The following is a 26,687-nucleotide window of genomic DNA, read 5'->3' on the forward strand; positions in this document are numbered from 1 at the left end:
CCAGGGAGGCCCAGGAAGGAAAGCAAATGCAAAATTCATTCATAAATAAGATATGAAGATTATTCCTGGAAGAGTTTAGCTTATTTCTGGGAAAAAGCTTTTCTTGCATCTTGAAGCCACTTCATAATCAGCCATTTGCTTTGGAACATGTGATTCATTGATTACAAATGATTCCTACCTGCTAATTAATGCTAGTTGCTTGAATTTCTCCTAAGAGGCCTGGAGATAGAGATTGGAGAAAACTGCCTCTGGGGGCATCATGGAAAAGTAAGACCTCAAGAGTTGGGTGCGCTGAGCAGCCACTTGTGCAGTTTCAGTGCCATCTTTACTTAAAACCATTATAATGGATTTGTTTTTAAATGACCCGGGTGTTATAGAAGACACTTGAAAGTATATCAGATCTGAGTTCTAGTCCCAGCTTCACTTTTACCACACTATGTTGATGAGGAAGTATACTTATGGTTAAAAGCATGGAAATCTGGAGCCAGACTTCCCGGGCTCAAAGCCTGGCTCAGCCATTCTATCTAAGTGCTCTAGAGAAAGCAACTTGGCCTTTCTGTGCCTCAGTTTCCTCGTCTGTAAAACAGTGAAAAAAAACCACTGTCTATCTCTTAAGGAGCTTGTGTCCATCTCTTAAGGTTGCCTTGGAAAGGCACCTGCCACATGGAAGCAAAATAAAATTGTTAGTAGTTATTATTTTGTGACCTTGGGCAATTAATATAAACTTTCTAGGCTCTTTTCCCTATTCGTAAAATTAAGGAGTTTGACCCTCAAGGTAAATGACTCTCCTTTTTCCTTCTTTATTCATACTCCTGGAATTCTTCCCATACATAGCTTGCTAATCCTCTGCATGTATTAGTCTAAAATTAAGTGTGTATTTAATCAAACTACATTAAATATAAAAATTATTTCCTAAGATTTAATAGATGCCTCTTGTAAGGGATTCAACAAAAGGTAAAATTAATAATGAGGATTTGTCACTACAAATCTCTGTAATGAACAGGCTTCTTAGAATCCTCCCCTTCATTACCGTAAGCAGTTACACACACAATACTAACACTCACATGAAAATGCAGATTTCATATATTGGGGTCCTGTACCTAAATGATAATTACCTAATGTTCCTGATTAGTGTTTGTACTTGAAGCAAATTAGCATCACATGAAACAATTCAAGCCAATGTATTTTGCAATCATCTGCTAATATTAGACCATTTACATCTCAGAATAATTTCACATTAATGTCTATACATGTATATAGAGCAATTATGCCTCAGATATGTCTCAGCAAATCAGATCTCCGACAAACAAAATTTGCAAGCATCCTTTCCACAAGCATAAATTTGGGAAGATAAAAAGATCAAAGGCTCAACTGAAAGCTTCAAGATCCTAAATATCAAAGTATGTCAGAGCTGGGAGGCCCCTCACAAGTCTTTTGCCCAGCCCTCACGTCACAGGTGAGGAAACCGAGGCACAGAAACTCGACCAAGGTTGCACACAATACGTGGTAGAGTTGGAGCCTGACCCCTGTGAATCCAACTTCCTGTTTTCAAAGGTCAGCAAGTCCATCTCCTTCAATGTAGTCAGGACCTCCACCTGGACAAGTAGAGATGGCAGCCTCAAGGCAAGGATACTCTCCAACCTCTTTAGCAACTCTCTCCAAATAGAAGACTGGTTCTCCACTCTGGTTTCCCATTAGCATTGACAACACTCTGTCTCATGGTGGCCAGAACTCCTGCTACAGGGAGCATGGTTGACTGAGAGCCCCAGCTGCTGCCCTTCTGGACCCACCACCATGGTCATGCCAAAGCCACACTTCCTCAGAGCTATACCCAGCTGTGACTCAGCACAGGAGGGGTATTTTTACAGGCCCATGACTGCGGGACAGGGGACGACTCTGATGTGTGACTTTGTCTTCAAAAATTCCCCATTAGCTTGACCAAAACCCATCAGAACTGTGTGTCAATGTGAGTCTCTCCCTACTCAATTCTTCTTCCTCCCCACTTTTCTTTCTCACATGTCAGCCCTGCAATGTGGCTCTCCATGCCAACTCCTGCTTCCTCCCCTTTAACGTTCACAGGCATTGCCTATCTAATCACATCTTGGTGTCTGGCTCCAAACCAACACAGTCTCTAAAACTCAAGTGCTCAGGATACTGAGGAATTGGAGAAGTCTCAAAAATACACTACCCGCTATATCATGAATAGAGTTGTGAAAGAATGAAGGCAAAATAAAGGAACTTAAGGTGATTAGGTTGAATGACAGAGATATTTTCTTAAACAACAAACTAGGCAGATATGAAGCAAAAAATGAGATCTTGAAGACTAGGATAAAGGAATAAAAAATAGTTAAGGAGATGCACTCAGTCTCAGTACTCTAAATGAGGAAATAGAAAAGGAGGATATGTTTTTCATTGTTTCTCCATCAGAAAGGGTAAGTGAGGCCCAATTAAATCTATCAGAAGACAGGTAAACTTTCAAAAAGCAGACTGGAATGTATTCCTCAGAATGAGCCAGGAAAATATTGTGAGACCTCCATGAAGTTTCAGACAAAGAGTCCATAGTTAGACATCATTAGAGCACCCAGATATGCATATGCAGTTACATGAAATATGGGCAGATTTGACAAGGTATGGTAGATTAAAGATGACCACAAATTCCTTGCTACTCCTCTCATGGAAGGGTATGTTCTAATCTCCCTCCCCTTGAATCTGGGCAGCCTTCGTGACTTGCTTGACTAATAAAAGCCAGCATTTGGCTTCCAAAGCTGACTCATTAGGAGACTTGAAGTTTCCACCCAGGCCTCTTGGGACATTCTTTTGGGAGCCTTCAGCAGCCGTATAAGAAGTTTGATAGCCTTGAGACTGTCATGCTTGAGAAGTCATGTATAGGAGCCATGGTCAATGCTCTCAAGTGAGGCCAGCCTTCCAGACATCCCCTTCAAGACACCATGCATGTGAGTGAATCTTTCCAGGACTATCTGGACCATCTGCCAGCTGGATACCACTGAGTGACTTCTGTTGATGCCATGTGAACAAAAGAATCACTGAACTGAGCCCTGCCCATGTTCTTGACCCTTAAAATCAAATCATGAGATATAATAAATATGATTCCTGGAACAGAGGAAAAGACTAGAGAAATTAGCATGAAATATTCAAAGGATTGCTGGGTGAGTTTCCAGCTGAAAGTGTTTGGAAGTGGGGATATAGATATTGCCTATGTCCTAAGGGAAGATGCTGAAAGATAGACAAAATAATAACATTGAATCCAGGCTTGGACTAGCTACTGATCTGATGAGAATACACCTCCTGGCTGAGAATATCCAATTTGGGGAATTTGGGGAAGTAAATATGTATAAGACCTGTTAGAACTGGAGCCTTTTGGCAGATGAAGAAATAAACTGCTTTCATTTCTATCAGTAAAGGAAATCCCAAAATCTAGAAGAGTCTGTTGAAAAACAAAAGAATGTGCCAGAAAGCAACTAGAAGTTAAAGAGGAAAAAGCTGCTCAAATCCAGCAAATGTGTTGTACACTCTATGATTGAGAAAAGGAAAGAGAGCTGCCTGAGAAGTAGGTTAAACTGTTAGAAATTCAGATGTCTCTCTGATATAAGTAGAGGACTAACAGAAGGAAACAGAACACTGGAGGCATTGTTCATTACTAAATAAATAAATAAATAAAAACAAAGCAGTAGAAATGAATGCTATTCAAGGCTGCAATATTCAAAAAGACTGGAAAGATGGCATTCTGGGAAGCATATGGCAGAGGTATGGGTCCTCACTAGGCCCATAAAGGCACAGGTTCAGGCGTAGCAGCAAGAGGGATGGGTCCTCACTAGGCCCACAAAGGCACAGGTTCAGGCGCAGCAGCAAGAAGGATGGGTTCTCACTAGGCCCATAAATGCACGGGTTCAGGAGCAGCAGCAGCAGCTTTGGTTCGGGGATTCTTTAAATGTAGTAAATGTGGGAACCGGGAGGAAACTCTCTCTAGAAGACAGGAGGTCTTAGGCTTAAGCCATTCTCTAGCAAGAGGTGCAAGGACAGCAGTCATCATGACATAAAACTAAAAATGCCTGTACATCCTGTGTCAATTTCTTTTTCTCATTTAGCCCTAAAAGAATTTTGAAAAATATACGGCCCCTTGCATATTTTTAATTTGACAAGTAAAATTTTGCATCATGAGTCTAAAAGGAGAAAAAGCAGGAAAAGATGTAATTTCCAGTAGATTGCAAAGACAGGCAAAAAATAAAACAATTACATCACTTTTTTAGATGTATTCAATGGAATCTAAATACCACAACAATTTGGTAACACTGTCCTTCACTTAAAACTACATGTATAATCTTTCTATAACATTTGAAAATTTTGCATCTTTTCTTTCATCCTTCAATTTATATATCCATTCCAATTCTCCCTGCAAATTTTATCTTAATGTAATACATTTTTCCAACTTGAATGTTTTTTATTGATTGCTCTTATCATATGTGAATATGTGTATTCATTGAAATTTGAAATTTTATTTACTGTGATTTATTATGATGCTAAACATGCTAAAAATATCTTCTTGGTAAAGTTATCATTACAAGTATTGCCAAAACAATGAGTTAAAACAACATAAATATTAATAAATAATTATAAATAATTAAAATTTTATTATAAATATATCTCAATGAGATGAATAGGGTTTTTTACCTTTTTGATCCTTCTTCCTAATTCATTCATGTATCCACAAATGACTATGATTTGCTACATTTCATATTTTTAGATGTAAACCCTGAAAAAATCTTGTTCCAATTAATCCATGAATGAGAATGGGAGTTTTTATGGCCACATTGCTCAATTCTTTGAGCACCTTCTGAGTTATATAATCACATAGTGATCTATCATCAAGTACTATGTTTAATGATCTGGCAGCTTATAAGTCTTCTAAATTGGTACTCCTCTAAATTTTTAAAAGCCAAGAATTGAAAACCACTTGATTAGCAAAAGCATTTGTTACCCAATTGTTAGAGTCCTTAATTCACTTTCTCAATTTCTGAGATTTTTTAAAGTACTTTACCAAGACTTTCAAGTGACTATTAAGTATACCCATTACCTTTCAGTTAGAGCACCCTGGGTTAGATTTGGGTATAGGGGGAGTCAGGGTGGGAGGAGTTCTCTATAAGGGTTTGTATTATTTTTATAACTGTTCTATAAGTTTGACTGTATGTCAAAATAAAGTTTAAAAATGCAAAATATATAAATATATATACTAAAATATGTGTTTCAAGAAATGTTAAAAACCACTAACAAATGATTATGTAAACATCTTCTAAGGGAAATTGCTAAAAGCAATCAATATTAAAATAATGTAGACCTAAAATAAAAATTGATTTAGTTATGTTATAAAACCAAGATAAAACAAACTACTAAATTTATAATAGCACAAAATAATATGTAGCTAAAATTATAAGTTAATTATAAACCTAGGAATATGATAAAAGGGTAGTATTCTCTCCAGTAAATAGGTATGTATATGTACTGAACTTTGTTGTTCACTTTAAGGAATAATTAAATAGGAACTGAAAATTAAAAATCATAAATAACAATTAATTTCATTAGTGCCCATGAGCAAGCTTCCCTATATATTTAAAGACAGAAAAAGTTATATACTGCTAAAATCAAATTAGTCCACCTGCTAGAAATTAATTTTAACTTCTATTAATAGAAGCTGGGAATTAATACAAATATTTCATAAAATGCTTTGACAAAATAGACTTTAACTGCTTTATTAAATAATGAGCACCAAAGTGGAAACAAAAATCATTCAAAACTTGTATCTGTGGATTTTATCCAATATATCTTGGAAAATGTGGTCATGCTCAAAAACATTCCAGTCACATTTAAAATTATCAGCCTCATTAACCTTTAGAGTCACTGGGTCTTCAAAGATATTTTTCTTTCCAGCTAACGACATATTCTAGGGATGAGTATGAAAAATAGCTGAAAAGAATTGCTTGTATTTAAATATGTGCAAAAAAAAAAACAAAACAAAACACAAAGCAATCAGATTTAGTGTTTGATGTGCCTTACCAGTGCTCTTTTTGCTTTGCTCTAAGACTATCATTCAGGAGCATATATTGTTTTAGAGATGTAATGGAGATGGAAGGAATAAGATAAATCGACAACTTTCATAACCCACCCCCATCCCTGAACTCTACCATGTATCTGACTTCAGAAAATCCCCATTCTGGGAAAAATGCATAATTTCTAATGTCTTTCTCAACAAAAATATGTATAAGAAATGGAAATAAATCTTGGGAGTGGAAGGATTTTATGGTTCATTAATGAAGGCTTCTGTGTTTGATTGCCCTCTCCCATCTGAAGGTTTTTGCATGTCAAGGTAATGCACTAAAAGAAGATTTGGGATGGATAAGAAGAATTTACCTCTTTTGGGAAAGTAATAGAAGAGTAATTGAAAACTCAGTGTATTAGTGAGAAGATAACTTTTAGGAAAGAAAATGAATGAAAATTGGAGATCTGGAAATTAATTCTCTTAAAACTGTATGAGCATGCCTTTCTCCTGGGAAATCTTTGGGAATGAAAGCCCTTCACGGTTTGAAGATCACAGGCTTAAGTCACTTCATGGAGCCCAAACCAATCAGTCTCATGTGGCAGAAACGCAGTGTTCTGATGAAAACTGGGAATTAAGAAGAGTTTCAAACATGCTCTCTGAGAAAGACGGCAAATCAAGCAAGTCCTTGGGATGGAGTTACCACCAATGCAAATGCCTGCCTTTGAAGGAAGACAGAAATGTATGAAATGCCCTTCTATCAGAAAGGAGACATTTTTCTCCAAAATATGGCAAATTAACCAATGGTGAGTTTAAGTTCACAAATCCTGTGGACTACGGGGACAACTGAAATAAACTGGTTGCCATTGTCTGGGTGGCTGCAACCAAGGTATCCACCATCCACCCTCTTTCTCTCAGTCACTGAAGACGATCTGTTGAGGACTTTGGCAACTGGAAGTCCAGAGCCCTGGGACAACATGTTGCCTGGAGTTCCTACCCTACGGATTGAGGATTGGCTTGTTTTAATGCTGAGAGGGTAGGGATAGTGCTGTGATAACATCATGGATCAAATTTATTAACTCTTTGGGCCCTTTCAAGTGTGGTAGCAAAAGACTAGTACAAAATATCAAGTCCTGAAGGAACCACTCCTATTGCTGAAAAACAGCTCAGACCAGCTGCTGAAGGAAACCCAGCTCTATCCAAACACTGGAATGAGACCCTCCTGGCTGAGATGAACAGAAAAAGAAAATTGAAGAGAATAGTATTAGCCTAAGAATTTGAGTTTTGGAAATATTTGTAAGGGTAAGGGGGTTTATTTGTTTCTTTTCCTTTTTTTATCCCAGGGGCCATTAAAATGGAATAGGGTGCCATATTAAAATTCTGACATCTTTATATATTTCTCATTTGACAAGTATATTTGGATTATCTTCATGTTGTCATTTAATCTTGTTGCAGACTCTGATAACCTATATTGGCCATCACAGTTGAAAAAAAAAATGAAAGAATAGGAAATAGAATAAGAAGCATATTTTGAGCCTTAGATCCAAAGCATCCTTAGAATTAATTTATTGAATGAAATATTATGAGCCATTTCAGAGCCTTCTGGAAGCAAAATCTAAATTGCCCTCTGTGATTGCAGAAGGATCCAAAAGGTATTTAATAGGGGTTGTTATTTGGGGAAGGACTTCCTGAAGGTAAGAAAGCACTGCCCTTCTCCCCCCAGGGACACAGCCACACCCCTGCCTGACCACAGGCCCAAATGATAAGGCCAGTAAGATAATAGGGCAAGAGCTGTGGCGTATTAGTCCCCACTCCTCCTGTTCCTATGGGTAGAGATGTGGCAATACAACCTCCGCTGGCCTCACTCCCCACGGCTCCCTGAACCCTCCCTGAGTGGGCAAGGGCAAATTATCTGACTGGTGAACTTGGAAGAAAGAATTGAGGAGGCACAGTTTAGCGCCTTCCTTTCTTCTCTTAGTAAGTGTGTTTCTGGTCTAAACTTGGTGTAAACTCTGACACAGCACAGGTGTTTGCCCCTCAGGTGGAACCTGAGGCTGTCCAGCTCTGCCTGGGATGGGGAGGGGAAATTCTGTTATAAAATAAAGTTTTTAAAAGCTCATTTAGTCACAGAATCAAAACTATGTTCCCCGGTCAGTTATATTAATATAGAGGTGATATTATAAACTAAAATAACAATTGATCGACTTAATGAATGGATGAATAAATACAATATCCTTCCAATGTAAAGCTGAGTAAAGGATTCAAAGTTACAAGTGAGAATCGATTTATTCAATAGATACCCCTAGACTGGTGGTTTGATGGGCTGAGCCCTCTACCACAGGACTTGCCCTTGGGAAGACGGTTGCTGCAAAGGAGAGGCTAGGCATCCCTATAATTGTGCCTAAGAGCCTCCTCCCAAATGCCTCTTTGTTGCTCAGATGTGGCCCTCTCTCTCTAGCTAAGCCAACCTGGCAGATGAAACACTGCCCTCCCCGCTACGTGGGATCAGACACCCAGGGGAGTGAATCTCCCTGGCAACGTGGAATATGACTCCCAGGGAGGAATCTAGACCCAGCATCATGGGATGAAGAACATCTTCTTGACCAAAAGGGGGATGTGAAAGGAAATGAAGTAAGCTTCAGTAGCAGAGAGATTCCAAAAGGAGCTTAGAGGTCACTCTGGTGGGCACTCTTATGCACAATATAGACAACTCTTTTTAGGTTCTAATGAATTGCAATAACTAGCAGTAAATACCTGAAACTATCAAACTACATCAAACCCATGAATCTTGAAGGTGATTGTATAAAAATGTAGCTTATGAGGGGTGACAATGTAACTGGGAAGGCTGTGTGGACCACACTCCCCTTTGTCTAGTTTATGGATGGATGAGTAGAAAAATGGGGGAAGAAAAAAATAAATAAATAAAAGGACACCCAGTGTTCTTTTTTGCTTTAATTGTTCTTTTTACTCTAATTTTTATTCTTATTGTTCTTGTGTGTGTGTTGGTGAAAATGTCAAAGATTAATTTTGGTGAAGAATGCACAACTATGTCAAAGATTAATTTTGGTGATGAATAAACAACTATATAATGGCACTGTAAACAACTGAATGTGTGCTTTGTTTTGTATGACTGCATGGTATGTGAATATATCTCAATAAAATGAAAAAAAATAGATACCTCTAGAAGTCATCTTCAAGTAAATCAATGATTATAAATCAAGTCTTCTCCTGTTATCTTCCACCACAGCTAATCCTTTATTCCCAGACAAGATAATCATCAACATTAATTAATTTCTAATTGGTGGCTCCTAACATGTAAGCCTTAAATCTGTGCTTCCCCACCAAGTAGTTAATATTTAATAAATAATTAAATGATTAGGGAGCTCCTTTAATAAAGTTTGTTGTTGATTTCTCCTAAGGCAGAGCAGAGATCTAGTGAATAGCAGTTGACACAATCATAAATGTGCCACAAATATGTGTCATCTCATTTAATCCTCACAACCCATTATAGAAATAAGGAAACTGAGGGTAAGAGAATTTAAGTAACTTGCCCAAGTTTTCATAACCAATAAGTAGCATAATCAGGATATGAACCCTGATACGCTTCCAAACTCCACGCTCGGTCCACTACCCCTCAATGACCACATTCAAAGAATTACAAACTATCAAAATTGGAAGAAGCTTTACAAGTCCTTCATCTCCCGCCTATGTCATCCAGCCATGGCTTGTTTGCCCATCTCAGTGATAGGAAGTTCCTAAGGCAGCCCCTCCATTGCTGGTCAGCCATAGTGTTTCACAGACTTGATCGTAAGTGGGATTTCCTGTAGGCTCACCATGCTGGCCCTAGGGCCAAATCAGAGAACCCTGGTAGTAACCGAGTGTCATCCCCTAGATTAAACATCCCCTGCTTCTCTAACTTTTCCTCACATACCTTGATCTTTAATCCCCTCCCTTCCCTCCTGGGAACCTCCTCTGAAAATAATCATTGTCAATGACCCCTCTAGGGCCTAGAATTGGTAATAATATCCCAGGATGGGGCAGACCAGTGAAGAGTAGGGTTGGATTCTCACTGTTCCCATTGTAAGCCCTGTTCCCCCATTCATGGTTTTTTGGGAGTGGCAGAAAGGATTACTCCTCTGCTCAAGAACCTACATGTCACCCTATAGAGCTCACAGAATGTTTCTCAAATTGCATGCTTGAAACACAAGCATCCCAGAAAAAGTTAATACAGTGCTTTAAGAATAAAAAAAGATGTGTGACTATGTATGTTTGAAATATACTATTTACCCTTCATTCGTGTGACTATGTATGTTTGAAATATACTATTTACCCTTCATTCATTAATAAATCTTCATTGAAGGCCTACTCTATGCCAGGCATGGTTGCAGTCATTAGAGATACATTCATGAACAAAATAATCCAAAAATCCCTACCCTTACAGAAGATAAAGAACAGAAAAAAATACTGTGAGTATGGTGAACTCAGCCCATAGGAAGGCTTAGGACATCATGGAGGGGAGGGAGGCAGCCCAGGGGAAAGGGGTTATCAGGAGGATAACAAGTATGCAGAGGAATAAAGGTCAGAACTCTGCCATTTCCATCAGGGGAAGGGACCAAATTCTCACAGAAGTAGCTGATTCAGCTCAGCTCTCAGTCCAGACCTGGGGATGCAGCAGGAGATAGCCTGCTGGGAGCATTGGATCAGAAATCCCACTCCGAACAAGATCAGGGTGAAGAAAAGCCAGAATGGACCCCGTGCCCTGAAAAATCAAACACATAGTCCAAAAGTCCTAAGCAGTTTTCTGCCAGCTGAGGGAGATTTCCCAGGATTCTGTGACTTAGAACATCATAAAGACACCCTCTATTGCCCTCTGATAGAAAAAGCTGATGACAACTTCTAAATCCAGCTGGCAATCATTTACAGTCCACCTCAACTCTGATGTTTCAGCCCTTTGAATTGAACCTGATACTTCCAGGCAAGTGGGCATGAAAAAAAAGCATAAAAAGCAGCAGCCAGCACCTGTACCACTGAAGAATTTCCTCTTGGTTCCTCGGTTCCCCTCCCCAACACTAACTTCAATTCTCCTGGCCCATCAGTCCCTCGTCTTATTCAGCCATTTTGGCCCCCACATTCCCCTGGGGTCTTCTGGGACTTCAGTTTGGGGTAGTGACCCAGCTTGAAGCACCATCTGCCTCTGCACATGGTTGTCAGCCTTCGCTCACCAGCTCTAAGGGCCTGCCCCAGCTCCCCGGCCCCCGGCCCTCCCTTCCCCTTGTCCCAGACTCTCAGGACAGGGACAGTGGCCTTTGCAGACCCTCCTGTGGTTGGTGGATGAGAATGTCTGGGACCATCATACCAACACGAGGAGTGTGGACTGAGGCGGGGCCAGCCGGTGAGCCAGTCCAGAAGTGACTGTAAGAAATGAGCCAAACACACAGGAGAGAAAGGAAATCAGGGCTCAGTAAAAAGGCTGAGTTTGGAAAGAAGCTGTTATGGGGAGGGATTTGTTATTTGTGGAAGGCTTTTATTTGGTGGTGGGAAAAAAGAATGGCAAATATGTAACAAATATTTCTTTAACTATAAATAACATGTAAATACCTTTCATAATGAAAACCTTATGGCATCAGCTTTTCTGAGAGGCTTCTAAAATAGGAAAGGACAAGGAAGAGAAATAACATGTATTTAACCCATACTACATGCTTAGAACCTTCCGTATATTGTTTGCTTAGGCACCTCACTATTCCAGTGAGGAAGGTTTTCTCATTGTATAGATGAGGAAAATGAGGTTGTGAAAAATTAAGGAGCTTAACCAAGGTCCCACAGGGAGCCATAGTTTGAAAAGTAGATGTGCCAGGCTGCAAAGTCCTTTGGGAATCGAGCATGATCCTGCCTAAAGGAAGGAGCTGGACTATGTGACCTTTCTGGATTCTGCTCCATTGCCAGGGTTTCCAGAATTTTCTCTGCAGGTGCCTTAAGACGTTCAAGACACTAAGGACCCACTGGGTAGGCTGGTAACAATAACTCAAGAAAAGCTTTAGGGTGATAAAAATGTTGAAAGGGTAATTCACAGATGCCAGATTCTGCCACTGCCTTGCTATGTGACCTTCGATAAGTCTTTTCCCTCTCTGCACCCCTGTTTTCATATCTGGAAAATGCAGAGTTGGGCTAGATGCTCTGGAAGCTTCTGCTTAACTCTGATGTTCTTGTCTCCAGGTGCTGAAGTTGATGGTGGTAGCCTGAGTAGGTTGTCTCCCAAGAAAAGCCACTTCAGCAGATTGCCCCAGCCAAACAACCTGACCCAGCCCCTCTGCACGCCCCCACCCCCTCACAAGTCCACTCTACACCCAGCCCCTCTGCAACCCTCCCCCTGCCTGAGTCCACAGTCCCATCTCCTCTCCACCACAGTCTGCACTAACCTGCACTTCCCGCGTCAGGGCCAGCTCCAGCAGTTGGCCAAAGTGCTCACCCAGCGTACTCAGGGTCTCACTCACGCAGGCCTTCATAGACTTCAGGACATGCTCATTCTCAACCTGGAGGCACCTGGGGAGCAGAACCGTGGGGTGGGCAGTGAGAGGGGGACAGGTGGACAGCCCCAGAGTCATTACAAGGGCCAGATCCTGCTCCAGAACTGGTATGTGGTGAAAGTAGATGGGGAAGCATCCAGATTTACCTCTCTGTGACTGCTGAGAGCTCTGAGCATTTCTCCATTACCAGCTTCTCAATCTGTAGAAAAATAGATCAGTTTTATTCCATTCAATAAGCATTTGTTGAGGACCACCTGCTGTGCTGAGTACCCAGACAAGTAATGTAATCCAATTTAGGGGACAGGTACATACACTACAACACAACATAATACGGATGGCAAAAGAAACCATTGTCAGCTGCTTTGGGAGCACAAAAAAATAAACTGAGAAATTGGTTATGCTAAGGGATCTGGGAAGCTTCAGAGAGAAGGCACACTGGAGCTGGGTTTTAAAGAACAAAAGGAAGCTCACAGTCTGTGAAGTGGAGGAAGGAAAACTTTCAAGCAAAGGTACTAAGGTGAAAAGCAAATGGTAGAGGAAAGAAAGAACTAATGATAAGGGGGTTTTTAAATGATTCGTTAGAGACTTTGGGCTTTGAAAAGAAAATTCAGTCATGGTCTTCGGAAACAGAAAGGCTTAGGCTGAGTCCTGCTTGCACCATTGAGTGTATAACTTTGGGCAAGTCACTGCCTCTCTGAGCTTCTGTTCCGCCATCTGTAAGATGAGAATAATAATATATAGCTAATATTTTAATCAACTGTTTTAAATGCTTTACATTTAATCCTCACAACAAATCTATGAAATAAGTACTATTATTATACCCATTAGGATGATGGAACTGGTGCACAGAGAAGTTTAGTAACTTGCTAAGGTCCCACAGCAGAGCTGGCATTTGAACCAAAGCAGGCTGGCATTAAAATTGTTGAATTTAACCATTGCACAGCTTCTCACAATGGTGATTCCTGCCCCACAAGTTGTGCAAGTTGAATGAGAGATGTGCAAAAATACCTAACACAATGCCTAGCACACAGTGGGCACTCAATAGAGGTTCTTACTGACCTTCTTCCCTGCTTTATTAGAAGAGGAAGGAGGCCCCTGGGGCAGGAAAGAGTCAAACTTCATGCAGTTCAGACCCCCTGTTCCCCATTCTCTGTGCCCACCCACCTATCCACCCACATCCCAAAACGGCTGACCTGGCTCATCTCCTGCGAGGAGTTCCTGCTGACAGCGCTGTACTCACTGACCATGGAGCGGGCATGGCAGGTCAAACGCACGCTCATGCTGTGCACGCGCGCCCAGCGGTCCTGGGCCAGCTTCTGCCCGATCCTGCGCAGCTCGGTGCTGATGACCCAGCCCCGCCTGAGTAGCAGCTGTAGGGGGTCTCTGGGGCCTGGGCCGCCTGCCAGGATGAGGTCACCCTGCGCATCCTCCTCCAGGCTGATGGGCTTCGCTTGCAGGACACACATGCACTCGCACTCGGTCATGAGCTTCAGGTCCTCCATCCAGCGCTGGACAGAGTCCACCTGCATCAGGTGCAACCTGTAGCCAGGGACAGCACCATGTAACTATCAACACTCCACCATCTCCAAAAGTTTCCATTCCAGGCCATCTTCTGTTAACCAAGCACCCACCATAAGTCCACATTTCTCGCTTTCACATACCTTAATCTTCTCAGCTATTTCTCACTTTCCCCAACGTACGGATAATAAGACTGAGGCACAGAAGCTTGGGGCGGAGGGGGGGGGGGGGGGCAGATGTCCAGACTAATGAACAACAAAGCAAGGAAGTCTGAAAGCAGATGATCCTTACAATAGGGAGAAAATGGAAATAGCCTAAATACCTAATAAGAATTTTGTTGTTAAGTACAATATGACACAGCTACATGGTAAAATATTGTGCACATTTAAAATAACACTTTTGAAAAATTTATAGCCAAGAAAAAATGTGTGAGCCAATGAAGTAAAGGGGCAAAAGCAATATGCAAAAACATAAAGTGGGGGAACACTCAATTTTCCAAGTAATTTTTTAAAATAAATAAGTAAAGTATATAACATGTTGGAGGTTATTTGTACCATGAAGAAAAAGAGAATATGAAAGAAAAGTAGAGAACACTGGGGGTAGGAGGGAGGCATAGGCTGTCCAATTTAAAATAAGTGGATCAGAGGAGGCTCACTGAGAAGGGGACATTTGACCAAAGACTTGAAGGATATGAGGGAGCAAGCCACGTGGCTATTTGGGGGCAAATTGTTCAATGGAGAGTGAACAGCAAGTGCAAATGCTTTGGGGCAGGAGTGTTTTGGGGACATGTGAGGGACTGCAAGAAGGCTAGAGTAGAAGAAGAGTGAGCAGGGGGACAGAGGGATGGGGTGATGAGGTGAGAGCAGAAAAGGGCCAGACCCTGTAGGGCTCTGCAGGCCACTTTTATTCTGAGTGAATACAGCAAACAAGGGAACAGATCAGGGCCAGCCAAGTGGGGCAAAGGAATCAAGTAGGGCTGAAATTATAAAGGGATGCTGCAATTATCATGGCTGAGTTCATGTCTTCATGGTTACTGTTACTTAATGAGAAGTAGGGCTTTCTGAAAGATGTAACTATTTGACTATAAGACTTTTAAACACTATTTTTAACCACAAGGCTTAAAATATTTAAGATAGAAGTTGTATACATGGCTTCTTTTAGGAAATTGCATTTTGAATTGTTAGAAATAAAATCTCACTAGTGACCTTTCTTTCTACCCTTCCCTTCATGAAAATAGGTGTTATATCTTGAAAAAAATTTAAATACCTATGTTTATGACTGTGTGTGTGTGTGTATGTGTGTATAAAGAGAGAGAGAGAAAATGTAGAAGTGGGTCACCTGAACCACTGCACCCCGATGCCCATTCTATCTTCATGAATTCATAGACATACATATAAGTTTACATAAGTGGGATTATATCCCATGTACTCTGATTGCAGACAATTTCTACTCCCCTCCACCTTATTATCCCTACCCTAATCTTTGCCTCCTGCACCTTGACCAATTCATGGTAACTTAGTGGGAGCCATTCCTTATTTTTCTCCACATTCATTTCTTACACAGATATTTATCTAAGTACATATACATTTATAGGGTTATCTGACCCATTGTTTTATAAATGTGCTTATAATATATAAACATTTTGCTGCATTTTGATTTTCTCATTCAACATATAAATCCCTCCAAATCCTAAATGTAGAGTCCTAAAGTATTCTTTTCAATGTCTGAAAAATATTCCATGTTCCACAATTTATTAAATAATTTTCCAATTGTTGGGCACTCGCTTTGTTTCCACTTCTTGGCCACTGTAGTAGCTTGAATTATGTACCCCAGTGTTCTAGTTTGCTAATGCTGCAGAATGCAAAACACCAGAGATGGATAGGCTTTTATAAAATGGGGGTTTATTTCACTACACAGTTACAGTCTTAAGGCCACAAAGCGTCCAAGGCAATACATCAGCAACCAGGCACCTTCACCGGAGGATGGCCAATGGCCTCCGGAAAACCTCTGTTAGCTAGGAAGGCAGCTGGCATCTGCTCCAAAGCTCCGGCCTCAAAACGGCTTTCTCCCAGGACGTTCCTTTCTAGCAAGCTTGCGTCTCTTCAAAACATCACTCCCAGCTGCACTCTCTTTCCTCTTTGAGTCAGCTCATTTATATAGCTCCACCGATCAAGGCCCACCCCAAATGGGTGGGGCCATGCCTCCATGGGAACATCTCATCAAAATTATCTCCCACAGCTGGGTGGGGCACATTCCAAGCAAATCCAACCAGCACCAAAACCTCTGCGCCACACAAGACTACAAAGATAATGGCATTTGGGGGACACAATACACTCAAACCGGCACACCCAGGAAAAAAAAAAAAAAGAAAAAAACATGTTCTTAATCTTAATCCCATTCCCATGGGAACTCTTGAACATGTTATTTTTAGCTAAGGTTTGGCTATGAGGTTGAATCAGGTTGGGTCTTAATCTGGTTTGCTGGAGTCCTTTATAAGCAGAGGAAATTCAGAAATAGAGGGAGAAAGCCACAGGAAGGAGCCATAAGTAGGAAGTCAAGCGACCTGAAGCAAAAGGAAAAGATCTTCCCATGTGCATTGCCATGTAATGGGAGAGCCAAGGAACCCAGAGATTGTCATTGAGCCAGAATACTACCAACCCTAAGAGAAAGCATCGCCTTGCTGACACCTGGATTTTGGATCTTCCCTAGCCTCAAAATTGTGAGCCAATAAATTCCTGTTGTTAAGCCAACCCATTGTGTGGTATTTGTCATAGCAGCCAGGAAACTAAGCCAGTATAAACAATGCAACAATAAACATCCTTAAGCATATGCCCTTACATATCAGTATCTTAAATCCGCAGGAGTAAAATTGAAATTCAATAGATGTTACCATATTGGCTTCCAAAAAGAGCAATGCTTTACATTCCCCCAACAAGGCTCAAGGGCTTTCTACATAGATACTAAATAGTATTGCTCCCCTGCTTGAATTCTTCAGTGCCTGTCCCCCAGCCCATTGCCCCCTGGATAAAGTCAAAACACTTGAGATGGGACACAAGGGCCTACATGATCTGACCTATGCCTTCCCTCACACAAATCTCCCTTTCTCAACTTCCTCCAACCCTTAGCATCCCTGCCACAAACACACAGTCTACACTCCAGGCAAAATCAATCTCCCCATTTCTCAAATATGTCCCCTGTGGCCTTGCACACATAGTCTTTCAGAATGAAATCTCCTGTCTTTCTTCTCTACTTGGCAAGCTCCTTCTCACCCTGAAGATCCTAGTTTTAATGTTACTTCTTCTGAAAAGCCCTCTTCAGGGTCCCTGTACCTCCATTGCATCCTCCAATGGAGAACTAATCACTTTCTGTTGTAATTTTTTTTGTAATTTGTTTGTCTGAACTCTTCAAATCATCTCAGGGATATTGTGCCTTATTGCTAGTTCCTGAGTCATACCAATTACTCAATAAATGTGTTCCAAATGAACATGTGACTGAGTGTTGGACACATTGCCATAGCTGTGTAGAAGATGTCATACGCCTCCACCACACAGCCTACCTGGAAAGTGCCCTGAGACTAACACAATGGGAAAGGGGATATAAAGGATGGAAAAACACATCATCATTGTGTTCTAGAGATACAGAACTAGAAGGCAAACTGACATTGGGGCTTTTAAGTGGCAATAAGTGGACTAGTTACTCATCACTGATTCATTTACTCCATTAACACTTTACAGTGGACATATTTTGGAGTTTTCCTTCCAAGCATCCCTTCCTCCTTCTCCTGTCAATAGCAAAGACAAGCTATATTAGCTCCCTCTTAGAGTGGCTGCCTAGACTTCATCTTTTCCCTCCGCTTTGGGAAAGAACCCTCCTCCCAATCACAGGAATAGTCATCCAATGGCTATGTTCTGTGCTCTTTGCAACTGCCCAGTCATAGTTGGTGGTTAATCTAGGGATGGTCTATTAACTCACATTACACTAATCCATTTCCCTCTCTCCAAACTGTAGAACCTAGAACCAAGAGTTAAAGAGACCAGACGAGCTGGACATGGATCATATTAATGACAACTTTATTTGTTCAAATCCTTTTTTCTTTCATAAGAAACTCCAGGGTCATTTGGAGTGTGGGGAGATAAGTCAAACAATTAATTTCTATTGCTTATAACCAAAAGAACCTTTTCCAAAAAAAACAAGTAGAAAAATAACTAAGCAGAGTTGAGTCAGTGCCATCCCCTAAAAAAAAAGGTCTTCCAGCTGAGTTTCAGGGGAAGCTGCTTTAAGGCTGGGTAGGGATTGGACATGTGAAGACAGTAGGAAAATATTCAGGGTGGGAAAGACAAAGGGAAAACAAGTAGGTCAGTTGGGTTGGAGTTATGGGTTCTAGAAGAGGAAGGAGCAGTGAGAAGGAAAGATGGAAAAGTGAGCCAGGGCCCAGATCTTGAGAAGCCTTGAATGCCAGAGTAGGCATTGGGAATTTATGCTGAAAGCCCTGAGAAGCTATCGAATAGTGTCAGGGCCAGGAATTAGGAGAGGAGAGTGGTGGGGTTGAAAAACAGTGCTAAATCATGGCACCCAGGAGCCAGTATGTGGCACAAAGTAAACCTCTGGTGCTGGGGTGATTCTTAGCACATCTTCCTGGGAAATAACTCAAGACACTTGTACCCCCTCACCTCACCTCCAGCCTGGACTGAAAAAGTTCAGCCCAACTCAGCAGCCATGGATGACCCAGGAAAGGCAAAAAAAGAAGGCAGAGCCACTACATTCCTCAGGCCTTGGCCCATTCTGAGAGATCTTAAAGTCAAAAATCACATTTTTGTCATCCCCAGAACCCCCAACTCTCACAGGAGGCATAGTCAGCTCTTGCTCAAAAAAATATTCAAGAATGAGAAAGAAAGAAGGATTTCAGTAGCTGTGTTAATTAAAATTCTAGTCAATTCATCACTCTGCTAGTAGGAGAATAGGAAAGACAAAATTATTGATTTCTCCAGTAGCTGCATGTTTGTGCCTGAGTACTTCTGTTTGTGGATATATGAATTCATGTGGGTGTCTATCTATATTATCTGTATGCCTGTAACTGTGTGTCTATGTGTGAGTTCGTGTATCCATACAAATACTCAGATCATGTGTGTGTGATTACAGGTCTTACAAAATATAAATTTGATGACTAAAAATGGAGGGGGTTCTTGAGCATGGGCTGCACTTAATGACTCACTTCTAAAGAAAACTATGGAGCAGTAAGGGAGGGGAGGTAACTTCATATTGGAGAAATCTGGCAAACACTACCCTGACCAAGGGATCAAAGTTCACATCACCAATGATGTCATGTTGACAGCATATACCCCAGATATCATATGATGAGAGGGCACTTCCCCTCGGTGGTATTCTCAAAACATTAAATCCCAGTCTAATCATGAGGAAAACACGTGTCAATGTTTTAAAGCTTGTTGAACTGGCTGAGAATATTTTGTGTTTGTTAGTGTTTTTGTGTTCTCCTGGGAACTCAGATCTCCCTTTAGCCCCTTCCCCAGGGCTTCTCTATACCTCACTGAAGCGCAATTAACCTGTAAGTTGAGGCCAGACTTGCTAACGGTTCCAAGTCTACTCAACTAGGGCATTGCTTAGTAGAAGACAGGAAACTTTGCAAAATGTTTTGAAGGGCACTCAACACAAGGCCTCTCTAGTTCTACTGATTCCTGCTTCAAGCATTTCTATTTGAAATAAAAATCTCTCTTATTATGCCTTTCGTGAGATCGAACTACATGCTCATTTATCAAACTTTCGACACAGTGCAGGGAACTAACCTATACTTAGGCTGACATTCCAGCCAAGGACAAGGGGCAGAAGTTGTTGTCTCTGCAGAAAAGAGCATGGCAAGACCAACTGGCTTTGTCTTCCAGTTAGGCCCCCATTATCTACCCTATGACCCACCAATGGTTGAATCACAGGCGAGCCCCCTTTGACCTTTGCCTTCTGCGTTTGGCTGCCTCGGGGAGCCCCAGATCTGGCAGAGGCAGGCCCCTCAGGCCAGCTCAGGACCATCCTGCTCCCTTCCTAATCGGCTGACTTGGCCTTGAACTGGAGCTGCCAGACGTGATGTTGGCGGCAACACAGTATGGCTCTGCCCTAACTGAGTCCTACTTCCTCCTTATTACTTCAGACTGAGAAGCCTATTGTCTAACGGACATGAATATAAAAGGAACTTCCACAATCAAGGGCCCACAAAGTTAGTGCACTGGCATGTGGGAGTAAAAAGAGCTGGCTCTACTACCCGTAATCTGTTTGACCTTGGGTAGGCTGATGCTGCTTTTGTTTCTTTTTTCTGAAAATTTTCTTGAAATATAATACATGTACATAAAAGTGAATAAATCATAAAACAATCTGCAACTTGACTAATTTTCATAAGGCCAATGCACCATGTATCTAGCAACCATCTCAAGAAACAGAATATCACCTGATTGCTCTCCAACCAATATCCTGACTTTTAACATAATAGATTAGATTAGAACTTGTATTGGGTTCCTCAACCTCTTTCAGCCTCAACTTCTTCACCTGTAAAACAGAGATAATAATAGAACCTTCCACACAGAGCTGATAGAAGAATTAAATGGTGAATGTGAAGGGCCTAGCACACTGCATGGCAGAAAGTATATGATGCCCTTCTCCAAATACTTTAACACCTATAATAATAATTATAAGCATAGCAATGACTAGCATTTATAGAGCACATACTGTGTGTGAGGCACTGTACTGTTACATGAATTATTTCATTTACCCCTCCAGGCAACTGTCTGAGTTAGGTATTATTATTATTATCCCCATTTTACAGATGAGAAAACTGAGATGCAAAGAAGCAAAATCACCCAAGTAAAAAGTAGCAGTGCTACACTGATCTGACAGGCTCTTGTATTTGCAGAATTAGAGAAAACAGTGTGTTCCAGTTTGCTAATGCTGCCATTATGCAAAATACCAGAAATGGATTTGCTTTTATAAGGGGGATTTATTTGGTTACAAAGCTAGAGTTCTGCAGCCATAAAAGTGTCCAAACCAAGGCATAAACATGAGTACACCTTCACTGAAGAAAGGCCATTGGTGTCCAGAAAACCTCTGTTAGCTGGGAAGGCATGTGGCTGGCGTCTGCTTGCTCCCAGGTTGCGTTTCAAAATGGCATTCTCCAAAATGTCTCTTTTCTCAGCTTCTCAGAGCAAACTCTGGGCTAGTATCTCCAAAGTGTCAGCAAAAGTCTGCTTTCAATGGTCATTGCCAAAATGTCTCTCTAAACTGCAACAGCAAGCTCCTTCTGTCTGAGTTCTTATACAGGACTCCAATAATTAAGTCGAGACCCCCTCCTCCTCTGAATGAGTGGGACCACAACTCCATGGAAATAATCTGATCAAAATTATTACCCACAGTTGGGCGGGTCACATCTCCATGGAAGCAACCTAATCCAAAGATTCCAACCTAATCAACACTAATACATCTGCCCCCACAAGATTGCAGTAAAGAACATGGCCTTTTGGGGGACATAATACATCCAAACTGGCACACAGTGGGTCTAAGACCCAAAGAGTTGGGTGAGTCCTGGTTTTATTACTTACCAGCAGTATGACCTTGGACCCCTCCAAATTTGTAAAATGTGGGCAACAGTACCCAACATAGGTGATCTATCTGCCTCTCATGTTTCACTGATAAATTAAATAATGGATTTGAGAGCATTTCTGAAATTCCAAAGCATTAGGCAAATGACAATTAAAAAGAAAAATGTAGTAACACTGAGATTGAAACCCTAGTCTCTCTGATTCCTAGGTCCAGTTCTCTGCTTTACTACTTACCACCCTGCCCACTCCTCAAAAAAAAGTGGAGGAGCAGACAGCAAGATGAGGCAGCCTTAACATAGGGAGATAGTTCTTCCCAAGCAAAAACATCAGGGCTGCTTATAAGCAACATGAAGATGCAGGGAAACTGGGAGCCACTGGCTCTGCCTAAAGCTCTTGTGTGAAGGGTGGACCAGGATCACGGGCTCCAGGAATGTAATTGCTGCTTCAAGGCCAAGCCCACTCCCTGCTGTCTGGCTGCAGGGGCCGCCTGCCAGGGAGACAGCCTCAGAAATGACGGTGGACAGGGGGTGCCTGTGGGGAAAGCAGAGTCTGGTTTTCTCTAAGAATGAGCTTAAAATAACTTTTATGTCTAGAGATTATTTAAATAGAAACCTTCTCTTGCTCCTCAAGCAGCAGCCAAAGGTACTGAAACGGAAAGAATAAACGGAGCAGGCTATTAAGCCTACCTGTGCCTACCTCTCTTAACCTCACTCAGTGGCTAATCCCCAGCCCCTCTGCTCCAGTTTGCTAATGCTGCCATTATGCAAAATACCAGAAATGGACTGGCTTTTATATAGGGTTTATTTGGTTACAAATTTCCAGTCCAAAGGCCATGAAAATGTCCAAATTAAGGCATCAACTTGAGAGCACCTTCACTGAAGAATGGCCGACGGCATCCAGAAAACCTCTGTTAGCTGGGAAGGCATGTGGCTGGCCTCTGCTGATTCTTTGCCCTGGAGTTCTGGTTTCAAAATGGCTTTCTCCAAAATGTCTGGGTTTCTCTTGGCTTAGCATCTCCAAACGTCCTTCTGTCTGCATCTCCAAGAATCTCTAAGTGTCAGCAAGCATCTCTTGGGGTGTCTTTTCCTCTCTTAGCTTCTCTAGATAAAACTCTGGGCTAGCATCTGAAAGCGTCAGCAAGCAACTCTGTCAGCCTTCAAGCGACTAACATCTGTGTGTCCTGGCTTAGCATACCCTGGGGCATTTTCCTCCCTTTGCTCTCTGTGAGAGCTCCCTTTAAAGGACTCCAGTAAACTCATCATTTGACCCTGAATGAGTGGGGTCAAATCTCCATGGAAGCATTCAATGAGGAGGTCACACCCTAATTAATCAATCTGCCCCCACAAGATTGCATTAAGAATATGACTTTTTCTGGGAGACATAATATATACAAACTGGCATACCCTCCAAACAGGTGCATCCCAGTTATGTCCAAGGCCATCTCTGACCAAAGAAGACATTGGGGGTTTCTGACCCACCAGCAGATGGAGAGCAAAATGGGCTGGCTGCTCAAGGGCCTCCCATCCAATCTTACTTCTCCTAACATGCTTTGTACCCAAGCTGAAAAAGTTACAACTAAACTGTTGAGTTAATGGTTTAGCCAAAAGAATAATCAGAAAACTGGATGAAAAGCAGTTCTGAAGTCACTGGAAAGGGAAAAGAGAAAAAAGCCACCTGTAGTAATCACTAATATGTATTGAACCCTTAGACTGCCCCAAGGACTCTGCACTTATCACACATTATTTTATTCTCACAGCAACCTGCTTAGGTGCACACTCTTATTATTTCCATTTTATAGATGATGATGTTGAGGTGTAAAGGGGTTATGTGACTCCAAGCAGGCAGCCTCACTCTAGAGACTGTGTGCTACTGACCACACTGCACAGTTTTCCACCTGCCTCTCTCCTCCACCAGACTTTGAGTTCCTCAAGGACAGACACTGTCTGATCCATTTCAGGAGCATCAGATCTCAGCACAAGTCCCAGCACATAGTTGGTGTCAATAAATAATTAAAATGAGTAAACCAGAGACTTCTGGGTCACCACAGATCTAAGTTTTAAACCTTGCCAAGTCAACTGAAAATATTTTCTGAAGTTTGTGGGTGTTGCACAAGAATGGGCATGAGTGCCCTGGACTAGGGACATAGGAATCTCCTGAACTTACTCCCTCCTCTGTTCTGGGACTACATTTCAGGAGGTATGGATTCTGTCTTTGGCTGGGATGTCAGCTTAAGTATAGGTTAGTTACATGCACTTTAGTAAAAGTTTGAGAATTGAGCATGAAACTAGATCCTGTGAAAGATATAAGAAACATTTTGATTTCAAACAGAAACACTTGAAGGGAGGAATAAGTAGAACCAGAGAGACCTTGTGTAGAGGTGCCTTTCAAACATTTTGCAAAGGTTCCTGTCTTCTACTAAGCAATGCCCTAGTTGAGTAGAGCTTGAAACCCTTAGCAACCACTGTCCCAAAGCTGGCTTCAACTTACAGGCAAATGATATTCCACTGAGGTGTGGATAAACCCTGGGGAAGTAGCTAAAGGGAGATTTGAGCTCCCCAGAGAAGTGCCTGCCCCCACATGCACCACTAACAAACAAAATATTCTCAGCCAATTTAACAAGCTTTAAAGCATTAAACAGTATCTCCCAGGCAACCCATGATCAATTTGATTCAATGAAACAAACTATTGACACTATATGTCAGATATTGTGCTAGGTTTTGGTGGTCCTTGACCTTAGGAAGCTTACACAGTCTAGAATAGGTAGAATAAACAAATAAAACCCAACCTTATTACCACCCCAACATGATGAGCCAAAGCCTGAATAAGTTTCTCTCAAGTACTTCCAGAAGTCTTCAGGCATCATCTCACATATGCTCCCAAAAAGGCTGGTTCAACCAACCACCATGGTGACATAAGATGATTCTGTCATCTTTTCTTTAACCCCCTTACACTGATACTGCTCTAGCTTCCAGGGCCCTCCACATCTGTTCAGCACTGCTGATTTATCTTCTGGTTAACATCATGCCCTCTGGATTCTGCTAGACATCTTGAGCTGTCACAGTAACCACTTCTTCCATTATTTATCCATCTTCCAGGCACCATTGTACCATCATCACAGCCAGGCATACCACTCGATCTTCTGGACACCATTGAGCCTTCTGTTGGACACCAATGTTCTCACCAGATCATGAACTCTGCAACTGGATTGCCTGGATTCAATTCTCAACTCTGCCACTTACTAACTGAACAACTTTGGTCAAGTTACTTAACCTCTGTATGTATTTCAGTTTCTTCATATGCAAAAGAAAAAGATAATTGTAGCTACCTCCTGGTCTTATTGAGACTTAAGTGAATTAATATATATAAAATTGCTCAGAGCAATGTCCAGCAGGAAATATTATATGTGCTGCTTATTATTAGAGCAGTTTTAATTAAAGCAGATATATTTTCAGAACTCTGTTATATAAAAGTGAGAGAAATGAGGAGAATTCTGGGAATATGGAAGATTTGGCAGCATAATTTTTCAATCTCTCTGAATCCCCACATAGATAGGGAGCATCTAGATAACAAAATCAAAAACCCATAGTTAATATTAATTACAAAACCAGTTGATAAGGTATCTCCACAAGTCTCAGTGTCAGGGACAAGCCACCAACAGCTACAAGACCTAGTTGGTATCATTGTGTCAGAGGAAGAAGAAGGAAGCAACACAGCAGCTTCTGATGAACAAGAAATATGAGACTCCTAAAAAAATAGCCATCAAGTATCTACTGGAAAGCACAGCAGGCCGATTTGAGAGCAGTGTTTGAAATGGGGGCATTGTTTGCACCTGTATGAGTGCAAGGAACTTAATATGAACTCACAAAACTAGCCCACCAGGAATCTTCTATGGCAAGAAACTTCTTGAGTGGAATCAGAATTAAGCAGACAGGGACAAAAGAGACAAAGGAACGAAAATGTTCAGCTCAATGTGGGGAGTAAAAGCAGAGCTAGAACTCTTGGAAAGCAGGTCTTCATACTTTTGAACCCTACACAAAAACAAAAAAGAGGGATATCTGTGATGTTAGAAAGCTTCCCTAAACCCTGCCCCCCTCTAAAAGTTCATGAAAAATAATTTCACATAAAAATGAGCAACAGAAAAGTACTGAAGTTACATCCCATACATAGCTATTTTAAAACAAGAATTAAAAGCAGAAAAATACTCTTACAATGAAAACATGCTAGGAACATGAAACCTCAAAACTGATAGAAACTATAACCTGTCATTTAGAAATAAGCAGAAAAATATTATGAAAATGATATAATATATGAAAGAGTAGCATAGATCAGAATTAGGAGGTATCCTAAGTCAGAAAAGAATTAGAAATAAAAGAAAACATTTCAGTAACAGTTTAAACTAGAAGAAGCACACAAGATAATTTAAAAGAAATAAAATATGAAAAAGAAGAAAATTTTGAAAATAAAAAAAAGAAATAAAAATGATTTGAGAGAAAGTTACAAACATTAAAGACTGACAAAGAAGATTCAGTATACCTAAAAATAGGAGTCCTTGAGAAAGAAACCCAAAGCAAGGAAGCAGAGCAAATACATATAAAAACCATAAGTCAGGAAAACTTTACTGAAAGAAAAAAGATTTAAAACTACCTATTGAAAAAGAATACCACAGAGTTGAGACCAAACAACACAAGACATATTCTAGCAAGATGAGTGGACTTGAAGAAAAAAAGAAAAATTCCTTGGGCATAAGCACATGTTACTTATCAGGGGAAGAAAATTACAATATCATAAATTTTTTTTGGCAGCCATGCTTTATACAAGAAGAAAGTGGAGTAACATTGTTCTAGTTTTCTAATGCTGCCAGAAGGCGAAACACCAGAAATGGATTGGCTTCTATAAAAGGGGGGTTATTTGGCTACAAAGTTACAGTCTTAAGGCCATAAAGCGTCCATCACTGGAGGATGGCCAATGGTGTCCGGGAAATCTCTGTTAGCTGGGAAGGCA

General features: G+C 41.1%; 1 protein-coding gene across 2 annotated transcripts in view; it reads right to left on the reverse strand.

Annotated features, from left to right (window-relative positions):
* Positions 1–26,687, reverse strand: part of INSC (INSC spindle orientation adaptor protein) — a 111,395-nt gene that overhangs the window by 58,814 nt on the left and 25,894 nt on the right. For both annotated transcript variants that reach the window (XM_037838809.1, XM_037838808.1), the window contains exons 3-5: positions 13,767–14,112; positions 12,720–12,772; positions 12,466–12,589 (exon numbers count right to left, since the gene is read on the reverse strand). In XM_037838809.1, the coding sequence (XP_037694737.1) occupies positions 12,466–12,589; positions 12,720–12,772; positions 13,767–14,112 (523 nt within the window). The remainder of the gene's footprint in view (positions 1–12,465; positions 12,590–12,719; positions 12,773–13,766; positions 14,113–26,687) is intronic.

Source organism: Choloepus didactylus, chromosome 6, assembly GCF_015220235.1.
Source record: "Choloepus didactylus isolate mChoDid1 chromosome 6, mChoDid1.pri, whole genome shotgun sequence".
Classification (NCBI taxonomy): domain Eukaryota; kingdom Metazoa; phylum Chordata; class Mammalia; order Pilosa; family Megalonychidae; genus Choloepus; species Choloepus didactylus.